The 11165-nt window shown below is 40.5% G+C and overlaps 1 protein-coding gene across 2 annotated transcripts in view; it reads left to right on the top strand.

Moving 5' to 3' along the window:
* The first annotated feature begins 238 nt into the window (after positions 1 to 238).
* The window catches only part of PANK2 (pantothenate kinase 2), a 29130-nt gene continuing 18203 nt past the window's right edge, over positions 239 to 11165 (top strand). Inside the window, exon 1 of one of the 2 annotated variants that reach the window (XM_043480113.1) lies at positions 239 to 609. In XM_043480113.1, the coding sequence (XP_043336048.1) occupies positions 333 to 609 (277 nt within the window). In that variant the 5' untranslated portion in view covers positions 239 to 332. The remainder of the gene's footprint in view (positions 610 to 11165) is intronic. The other variant, XM_043480114.1, reaches the window with a different exon arrangement.

Genomic DNA, 11165 nt, shown 5'->3' with positions numbered 1-11165 from the left:
ATTGGGCGGCGGCGCCATCACTCTGCTCGTCAACACCGCTCTCCACCTCCGCCCAGCCAGGATCCCCTCCCCCGCCTTCCTCTGCTCCGCCCCGTCCTGGGAGCTTTTCATTGGACGGAGGCGCAGTCGATTCGCCTCGAGTCAGAGAACCGATTGGACAGCAGGCCGTCGGGCCGCCCCCAGCCAGCTTGGATTGGCTGGCTGCGCGTTGGCGCAACGGAAGAGGCGGCCTGCCGAAGGTGCTCTTTTGCTCCGACTGGCTTGACGCGGAGGAGGCGAAGAGGGGACCAGCGCTGGGGGGCTGGCTCGGGCGGCAGCGGTGGCTGCTGCGGATGGGAGCTGGCTGGCTTGCCGCGCCCATGGAGCGCCACGGCAGGGCCGCCGCCACTTCTGCCTCGTCGGCCCGGGAACCGGTGTTCGGGGGCCCCGATGGGCGGCGGCGGGAGCCACTGCGGCGCCGGGCGAACAGCGCGTCAGCCCCTGCCGTCGGGGCCTCGGCTTCGGCCTCGCCTTCGGGGGAGGGCGTAAGGCGGGATCGGCCAGGCTCCTACAGCGGCGCTACCTCGGTCTCCCGTCAGCGCGTCGAAAGCCTCAGGAAGAAGCGGCCGCGTAAGTGCCCGGCGGGGCGCCTTAGCGCCTCGCCCTGCCCCCTTCCGGCTCGGCCGCCGTTTTTCCCGCGCGCGCCGGCGCGGAGACAGTGCCCCCGCACGGTGGTCCCAGTTGGTGCTTGAGGCTGGAGGCCTCAGGTCCCTCGAACACGCGGGCTTCGGGTTCGGCCCCGTCCATCCCTTTTGTGTAGTGGTTCTCTCTTCTGCTTTTCAGTTGTCCGAGTGGAGCGTCTTTCCCAGGACCTTTTCTCCGGTTCTTAGCTCTTTGTGCATTCTTTGTCCGAGAGTCACATGATTTTTTTTCCTCGAGAAGGCTTTTTGACTCTCTTTCACCACCTCCCTTCCCCCCCGAGTCATTTGAATCACCAGTGTCTCTCCAAGACGTTACATCCTTTTCATCTGGAGATTTTGGGCTCAAAGGAGATGGTTGAGTTGTTGCAAGCCTAAAACTGGATTCCGTGTTCTGTGCGCTAAGCTTTGGCTGCTTTTCTTCCCATGAGAATTCGAGTCATCTCTCACCCAGATATCGTATCTATTTTCTTTACATCTCATTGCCGCTGCTCACAATTCAGTACTGTAGCATTCTGGGCTTTTTAGGAATTTTTCTTTTGAGGGAAAAAGACATCTTCCTGAATATCGTCTTGGCGATTGCACATGCCTTTCCCAAAGAATCGGTTTCCCTGTTTTTTTTTTTTTTCCCTGTTTTATTATAACGTTTGTTTTTCTGCTTTGTGATCTAATCCAGATTTTTTTTTTTTTCTCTTTCTCTTTACGGGTCTTCAGTTCAAGTCCTCTATCAAGCAGCCATTGCAACTCTTGAAAATATCCACTGTCTTGATACTCTTAATATGAACTTTTCGGATATAATAACAGTTTACTAATCCATATAGTTATACTGTTTTTTTCGCTTGTTGCCAGATTCCTATTTCAGGAAACCAACGTTTTAAATGCACAATTTGAGAGTGAGAAAGTGGTAGTATGAGTGTGAGGTCTTTATTGGATAGTACCTCAGCTCAACAACCCGTTTGCTTTACTCTTTTATGATTTGGATGATTAAATATTAAATGCAGCTCTAGTTGGCTATGAACAGTTTGAGAGTTTTCAGTTCTTTTGTCTTTCCCTGTGTTCTTGTAAGAAAGTTGGAAAAGAGATTATTCAGTCTCAGCCTATGCCATTTTTAGAGCCTGGTGTTGAGAAGCACCTGATTTTTAAGTGATGCAAAACTCCTTCATGGTTTTGAACTGCCTCAATTCCAGAGATTCAGCAAATAATCGCAGCCAGGCAGCCAGCTCTTTGTGACCATTGACTACAAAGATTATAAGTAATATTGTAATTTGGGTGTTTGCCACAAATCAGGCAGTCTTTAAAATTTATTTTAATGTACTCTTGTGAAAGCTTTAATAAACTCCTTGCGACCCCGTGGACTATACAGTCGGTGGAATTCTCTAGGCCAGAATACTGGGGTGGGTAGCCTTTCCCTTCTCCAGGGGATCTTCCCAATCCAGGGATCGAACCCAGGTCTCTGCATTGCAGGCAGATTCTTTACCAGCTGAGCCACAAGGGAAGCCCACCAACAGGTGTACCACTGAACAGTACAGAAAGACCAAATGGAAGGAAAAACAATACCTTGTCTATTTCTTTAGGTCTCGTTATCAGAAACATGGCTTTTCATGACTTTTATAAGGACTAATGAGTTCATTAAGGGCTTTCCCAGGTGGCTTAGTGGGAACCTGCCCGCCAATACAGGAGACGCAGGTTTGATCCCTGGGTTGGGAAGATGCCCTAGAGAAGGGAATGGCAATCCACTCTAGTATTCCTGCCAGGAGAATTCCATGGATAGAGGAGCCTGGCAGGCTATATAGTTCATGGGGAGACAATTGAGCGACTTTCACTTCACTTCACACTAGTTAGTTGTATTGACTGCTGATCCCTTCAAGAGTTGTACTTTGGTGTTAACTTTGAGAGAATTCAATAAAAATGAAATCTTTGTATTTTTTATTAGGAGAATTAGATATAGGGCCACCTTTCTTTTGTTTGGAAACCTCATTCTGATGTTATTGTACTACTTATCTAAAGGTATAGGAGACTAGTTGTTATTAGAAATTAGAAAGAGCTGTTTGGTTTATTTTAGGAATTATGAACCCTGATTATAGTCATATTCTGCCAAACATGTTCCCCAGAGCAGTGTGATTCCCTAATCTGTCCCCATCTCAGACTTAACACCACACATCGTAGTCATTAGAGATATGGCTAGGGGTGTGTGTGTGTCTAAGAAGTTCTTTGAACATTTTAAATTAGCTGGAGTATGTTTCACAGGTCTGCTGCGGCTAAGTCGCTTCAGTTGTGACCGACTCTGTACAACCCCGTAGATGGCAGCCCACCAGGCTCCTCCATCCCTGGGCCTCTCCAGGCAAGAATACTGGAGTGGGTTGCCATTTCCTCCAGTGCATGAAAGTGAAAAGTGAAAGAGAAGTCACTCAGTCATGTCCGACTCTTAGCGACCCCATGGACTATAGCCTACCAGGCTCCTCCATCCATGGGATTTTCCAGGCAAGAGTACTGGAGTGGGTTGCCATTGCCTTCTCCTCATAGGTCTGAGAGAAATATAAAGATTGGTTTAAAATGATGGAAACAAAGATGCTAATGATAGTAACGTAATACTTAGGTGTTTATATTAAACACTCTGCCAAATACTTTATAAGCATTTCTTTTGAGTCTTGCAGTTATTCTCTGAGATGGATATTTGTCATCTCCAGTTTCCAGATGAGGAAACATTTTCCCTCGGTCCAAGGCCATATAGACAGTTAGTAAGGGAGCTGTGTTTTGATTTTAGTTGTGGGTGTCTGACGTCAGACTCAGTGTTTCTTGGACTTTCCACATCTTGGAAGTTACAGGTGACATAATCCAGAGTAGTGGTGGAATCACTCAGAAGCTAAAAAACAAAAAGTGATCTGCAGAGAGGTCCAAAAACATCTTTTAATTTTTAAAATTTTAGTTTTTTAAGTTTATTTATTTTGGTTGTGCTGGGTCTTCATTGCTGCATGGGGTTTTCTTTAGTTATAGCCGGAAGGGGCTACTGTCTCATTGTGGTGCACAGGTTTCTTCCTGCCATGGTTTCTCTTGTTGAGAAGCAGGGACTCTAGGGTGCCCAGGCTGCAGTAGTTTTGGCTTCTGCGTTCTATAGAGCGCAGGCTCAGTAGTTTTGGCACGCGGACTTTAGTTGCTCCAAGGCATATGGGATCTTCCCAGGTCAGGGTTCAAACTGTGTCTCTTGCATTGATAGGTGGATTCTTTACCACTTAGCCACCAGGGAAGCTCCAATTAAAAAATCTTTATTGAGGCATAATTACATACAGTAAAATGTATGATTTTGACAAATGTAACAAGAGAACATACATTTTAATCTGGAGCCCCAGATGTACAGCAGATGTGTAGGAGGTGCGTGAAACTCAGGGATCACAGTGCTTTATGGCAGTGTGGGGGGATGAACTGGATCTTGGAAGGTGATGTTTAAGCATGTGGAGCATATTTCAGTACTCCAGGGAAAGCTTCGTGACGTGCTGATTTTGAACTCATACCAATCATTGAATGTCCTTAACCTCCATTAGTCTAGAAGATAAAGCTTTTGTTTGTAGCTTGATAGTACTAATCTAGAAAATAGTTAGCTTTTCCTTGATATTTGGGGGAGCAGCAGTGTTGTCAGTATGAAACTGGTGCTTGGGCCCTGAGGGGCTGCCTTTTATCTGGTGTAGAGTTTCATCTTCAGTTAGGGAATTAGAAAGGGCCACCACCAGGAGCTCAGGAAAAAAGTTAGATTTCTATTTCTTTGTAGCCCATTTTTGAGGGACAGAATAGGAGAGGATGCTTTTTTTTTAAAAAAAAAAATTCATTTGGCTGCCTCTGGTCTTAATTGCGGCACGAGGATCTTCCCTTGCAGCACACGAACTGTCTAGTTGTGGCGTGGGCTCGGTAGTTGCTGTACTCTGGCCCAGTTGCTCTGTGGGGTGTGGGATCTTAGTTCCGCAACCGGGGATAGAACCTGCATCCCTTGCGTTGCAAGGTGAATTCTTAACCACTGGACCACCAGGGAAGTTCATTGACTGGTCGCTTAAAAGAGCATTGAGGGATTTCCCTGGTGGTGGTGTGCTGAAGAATCTCCCTGCCCGCCCCCTCCCCCCCAAAAAAAGAATCTCCCTGCCAGTGCAGAGAACAGGGGTTTGATCCCTGGTTCCGGGAAGATTTCACATGCTGCAGGGCAACTAAACCTGTGTGCCCTAGAGCCTGTGCTCCACAACAAGAGATGCCACCACAGTGAGAAGCAGGCGCTGCAGCTAGAGTAGTCCCCACTTGCCCCAACTAGAGAAAGCCCCCAAGCAGCAAGGAAGACCCAGCGCAGCCAAAAATAAATACATTAAAAAAAAAAAAGGGGGATTGAGGTTCTTTGGGCTTAAATTTATAACCTTGTGAGCTCTTTTCAGGTTCATAACTTGGGGTATGAAGTTCATAACTTTATCTTTAAACACTTCTTTCTCAATGTTCTTTTCTCAGTTTTTGTCAGCAAGGTAGACTAAGATGTGAAAGTCCTTTATAATGGCTTAAAGTTTGCTTTCTAAAAGTGAAAGCTATCTTGCAGTTTTTGGTTGGTTCTTAGGTTTTGTTATTTATACTTCTTGAATGTAAAATTTATTATTGAATCTCCTGGTTTTATAGTAGATAGTATTTTATAAGTATCTGGTCTTTAAACTATTTTGGGAATATTTTTGAGGTCTGTCTTTTAATCTGAGGCCAAAGCTTGCTGCTTAGACCAGCCTAGGGGTTTGGGTTTGCAGTGTCTTAACCATGTGTGGTCTGGTAAAGATGTAGTTCATAATGTTGAAAAATTGAGCATACCTTTATAAATCATATATTTATCATTGGAAAGCATTTCAGTTGGCACCTATTATCAGAGTGCTAATGATTTGTGCATAGATTTGTGAGAGAAAGTTTAAATTCTTTCTAGGAAAGTATCCTAAGTCAAGTGCACATTGTCTAGACACAGTGCCTTGGAGGAAATATATCAGAAAATATGCTGAAGGCTGAAAACAGACTCAAATATCTGTGAAAATTGAAAGTGATAAAATAGGCCTTCATTTAAGAGATGAGGAGTGTGATGGCATAGCAAAAGCTACTTTTACCATATCTTTTCTTGCCAGAAATGTGTAATTTTTGAATGAGAATTGGGAGGCTTATTCCAGTTAGGTTATAGTTTATGGGGCAGTCTCTGAGTCATTGAGAAGAATCTAAACCCCCTTTGACAGGCTGAATGTTTAGAAGTAATGGAATGTATGGCCTGAGAGATAATCAGAGAGCATGCTTCTAATGGACCTCCTATGTCTTTCATTGTCTTTCAGTTCTTATGGGTATGTAAATAGTTTGATAGTAGTATAAGGGAAAATCCAGAAACGATTGCAGTCAGTGAAACCAGTGAATAAGGATGTGAACTGAGCTATTTACTCTTTCAGCCTAAGACACCTTACTTTTTCTTTTATATTGTTGGTCCTCTTTTTCTAGGGTATGTGTATTTTTTTAAACTACTTTTTACTTAAAAAAAAAAATTAGCCCCAAAATATGTGTTTTGTGCTCTTAGGTTTGTATCGATACTGATTAAAAGATAACTTGTTAAAGGATTTAGGAAATCTGGGCTTGAGTCCCGCCTTTTCCTTTTTTTGACTGTGACCCTGGGCTCCTTCCTTTGCACTTCAGTTTCTTAACTGAAAGTAAAGTGGGGTGATTACCTTGCATGGTTATTGTAAACATTAAATAAGTTCATGCAGTGAAGTGCTTGGCTATTAATAGATGGTCATTTAAAACATAATAGCCATAAGCTAATGTTCCAACTTTTTAATCTAAGGAAAGGGGAATAAGGCTTAATTTGTTTTAAGCCTTGTAATCTTCCATTGGTGTTAGATATGTTCAAAACTTCAGATTCCAGTGCTGTTGATGAGATATATTTGTTAGTAGAGTGCTCTGTCTTTGCTATCCATAAGGTTGGCATCATCTTAAAGTTGATGCTTAAAGAATGGTGCTTTTAGTAGGAAAATAAGAATTGAATCTCCTTGCTTCAGTCATACCTAACATTGTTGTTTTCATGATTGGAGAAACTTTATTTTTCCAGTCAGGGCCAGATTTCATGACTTATGCAGTGAAAGGTTCAGTTAATACCTCATCACTGGGAATGGAGTTTCTGTGAGTATTTTAAAAAAGAAAAAATCATGACTCCCTGCAACTGAGGTGAATGGCTGCTGGGGAGTCAACCGTAGTGTTTTCTTTAGAATTGCATTGACATTGTTAGATTAATTTGGGGGAGAATTGGTGTTTAATAGTATTTAAGTTTTCCTTCCTGGAACATGATATATTTTCCTATTATTATGTCTTTTCAATACACCATTTTAATAATAGTCACACATGTTTTAGTATTTATTTCTAAATATTTTATGGTTTTTCTTATGCATGATATTTTTTCATATTATTTTAGTATTTATTTCTAATTATTGTATGGTTTTTGTTAGGCATGACATTTTTTTCATATTGTTTTCTTGCTGGATTTTGCTTATATAGGAAAAGCTATTGGTATGTGTATTTTTTTGGTGTGTCCAGTTACTAAAAATTTTTAAATTCTGTTGGCTTATTGATTTATCTTAATTTTTATTTTATGGAGTCTGTTGAGATAATCATGGTTTTTCTCCTTCAATTTAAGCAAGCCTCCTTAAATTTAATTTTAATTGTGAAAACCGTCCTTGCCTTCCAGAGAAGAATCCCTGTTGGCCATGGTGTAACACTCACTGCACAACTGGATTCTGATGTTTAATACTTTAATATTTTTGCATTTATGTTGTGGGACACTTCTTTTCTAGTTTTGATGAGGTTAGAATGACTTGAGAATCTTTCTAGATTTTTGTGTGTGTGTGTGCCCCAGAAGCTCTTGATGGTTTGCCTGGAAACTATTAGGGCCTGGTACTTTGTTGTTGTTGTTTGTGTGGTAGATCTTTGACCTTTTAACAAATTTTCAGTGCTTTTGACCTCTGAGTTTTCCACTTCATTTTGAGTCTCTCTTTGTACTCTCTTTTTCTCGCTAATCCTCTGTTGATGGTACATTTTAAATTCACTGTTACATAGTTGTAAATTGGCTTGTTTGTACAATTTCTGGTTATGTACGTTCATCTTCCTTGACTTTTTTTTTCTTTTGGTCTAAAGAAAAGCTGTATCTTCTTTTTCTTGGATATATTTACCAGAAATTTGTTTGTTTTAATGGCTTTCTCAAAGCTTGATTTTACTGATTAGCTCTGTTGTGGCTTTGTTCACAATGATGTTTTTCTAATTACATTTACTTCTTGCTTTCATCTTTAATAACTTTCTGCTGCTTATTTTGAGTCTGTTTTATTTCTCTAGCATTTCAAATTGTATGTGACATTCTCTTTTATTTAGACTTCCATATTTTGAATACATTTGATATTTAAGGATAGAAGTTTCCATTTGAGTTCCACCTTGGGTAGATATCCTATTCTTTTTGATACATTATGTTCTCATTGTCATTCATTTAAAAACACATTTTGTTTTGATTTCATCTTCAATCTCAGAATTAATAGAAGTGAGTCTGAAGATTTCCAGGTGGATACTTATTTCTTTGTGTCTGTTGGATTCATTTCTTTTTAAGAAAATATTTATTTATTTGGCTGTGTCGGGTCTTCATTTTGGTGTGTGGGCTTAATTGCTCTGTGGCATGTGGAATCTTTGTTCCCCAACCAGGAATTGAACCCTCATCTCTGCATTGCAAGGTGGATTCTTAACTACTGGACCACCAGGGAAGTCCCCTTAGTTTCTTATTTTGAGATATTGTGGAAAGTGAGTGTGGTTTTGTTATTTGGAATTTTAGATTTGCTGATTTGTAGATTTGATAATTTCTTGTTTTTAATATTTTTTGAAGCATATGTCAGGGTCATATCAATTATACTTTTATATGCACATGACATAATTTCTTTTTGTCCCCTTATAATGCTTTTTGTTTTGAATGCTTTGTAGACTGCTAGTATTGTATTTGCTTTCTGTTAATACTAGCTTGACAGAGTGGAGTAACACTGTCCAGGCGTTTGTTTTGCTTACCTGAATTCAGCTGTGTAAATGTGACAAAGCGAGGTGCCAGTGACTCTGCAAGTGAGTTCAGGGATGGTAGACCAGTGTTTGGAGGGGCACCCCTTATATTGTGAGCCCTTGATAAATGCAGTGTTGGTCTTGAAACGTAAGGTTTGACTTTTACTATATCATGTTTCCTAAATGTAAGTCAGCTGCTATATCAGTCTCCAGTGAGGTGCTTAAGATTTTGGTTTACTCATTTTTGACTGAATGTCATTTTCATCTTAAAGCATCCGGCTCCTCCTTATGGGACTCCATTGTGAGTGTTTTACTGTTTATTTACCTTCAGTCTATTTGTATTCTCTTATTTTAGATGTCTCTTTTTATATAAGCATATAGTTGAATTCTTTGTTTTTGAACTGATTTTTTTTCTCCCTAGTTGTTTGAAGGTCATATGTTCATTTTCTCTTCTTCTGAAGTTGCCTGTAAATTTTTGACACATTTAAACCATCACTTCTTTATTCTTGTTTAGAAATAATCAGAATCTATATCTTCTGTTCCCCCACAAGACAGCTGCTGCTTGCTTTGACTTCCCTCTCCTTTCTCTTCCCTCTTCGACTTCCTATGTTGAAATCATGCAAGTATTTTAGTTCCATATTACTTGTTTTCCTCAAAGTCAGCATGTATTGCTTCCTGTACTTATCATTGTTCCTTATAACTCATATCATCTTGGGTGACTTAAAATATTATATTGGAGTGTATCTACTGTTTCAGAGAAGGTCTTTGAATAGTAAATGTTGAGCTCTTTGATGCGTGGAATTGTCTTTCTCTTGCACTCCCATTTGAAAGCTGATTTGATTGAATGAGTTTCAAATTATTTTCCTTATAACTTTGCTAGTGCTCTGTTGTCATCTAGTGTCTGTGTTACTGATGTGAAGTCTAATTTTACCTTTATGTGATCTATGTATCTTTGTAGGAATTCACTTTTTTCCTTTGGGAGTTTTTAGGATTTCTGAAATTTCAATAAGATGTCACTGTAAATCTTCTCTTACTCCCCCCAGAAAATTTCTAGAACTCCTAAAACATAGATGTTGGACTTTCTGATTCTGTGTTTTATATATCTACCTTTCTTTCATACTCAAGAGGCATTTTGGGAGAATTTCTTAGTTTTGTTTCCCATTTGTTTTTTTCCTGCATCTTTTTTGTTATTAAATGTATCTGTTGAACTTTATTTTGAAAATAGTTTCATTTTTCTGTTATTAAAGTGTCTTTATTGAATATAATTTACATATAATAAATTATATCCACTCTAAGTGTACAGTTCCATGGATTTTGATAGATATATACAGCCGTGAATCTCCCCTCTTGCCCCCAACAATTCAGATTTGGGTTATCACAGAGCGTTTTCTCTTAACCCCTGTACAGTCCTTCCCTCTCTTCCTCCCTAAGCCAGTGATTGGCTTTCTGTCAGATGCAGAAATGGTTAGTTTGCATTTTCTAGAGTTTCATATAAATGGACTCATATATTTGTGGAGAGTTTCTTTCACTCAGCCTTTTTTTTTTTTTAAAAATAAGTATTTATTTATTTGGCTCTGTTGGGTCGTGTTTGTGGCATGCCGGGATACTAGTTGCCACTTGCAAACTCTTAGTTGTGGCATGTGGGATCTAGTTCCCACACAGGACCAGGGATCAAACCCGGGCCCCCTGCATTGGGAGCCTGGAATCTTAGCCACTGGACCACCAGGGATATCCCCACTTACCCTGTTTTTGAGAGTTATTTGTAACTCGGTAAAGAATCTGCCTGCAATGTGGTGGACCTGGGTTTGATCCTTGGGTTGGGAAGATCCTCTGGAGAAGAGAAAGGCTACCCACTCCAATATTATGGCCTGGAGAATTCCATGGACTATACAAGTCCACAGAGTCGCAAAAAGTTGAATACGACTGAGTGACTTTCTTATTTATTATTATTGTTACCTTAAGTGTATTGTTACCACCCCCCAGAATCCTTTTTTGGTTTTGAAAGCTTCGTATATCACGCGAAATGCTGGGTTGGATGAAGCATAAACTGGAATCAACATTGCTGGGAGAAATATCAATAACCTCAGATATGCAGATGACACCACCCTTACAGCAAAAAGCGGAGAGGAACTAAAGAGCTTCTTGATGAAAGTGAAAGAGAAGAGTGAAAAACTTGGCTTAAAACTCAACATTCAGAAAACTATGATCTTGGCGTCTGGTTCCTTCACTTCATGGCAGATAGATGGGGAAACAAGGGAAATAATGACAGACTTTATTTTCTTGGGTTCCAAAATCACTGCAGATGGTGACTGCAGCCATGAAATTAAGATGTTTGCTCCTTGGAAGAAAAGCTACAACAAACTTAGAAAGCATATTAAAAAGCAGAGACACTGCTGACAAAGGTACATCTAGTCAAAGCTATGGTTTTTC

This window comes from Cervus canadensis, chromosome 10 (genome assembly GCF_019320065.1).
Source record: "Cervus canadensis isolate Bull #8, Minnesota chromosome 10, ASM1932006v1, whole genome shotgun sequence".
NCBI lineage: Eukaryota > Metazoa > Chordata > Mammalia > Artiodactyla > Cervidae > Cervus > Cervus canadensis.
This window is presented reverse-complemented; position numbering and strand designations above follow the sequence as displayed.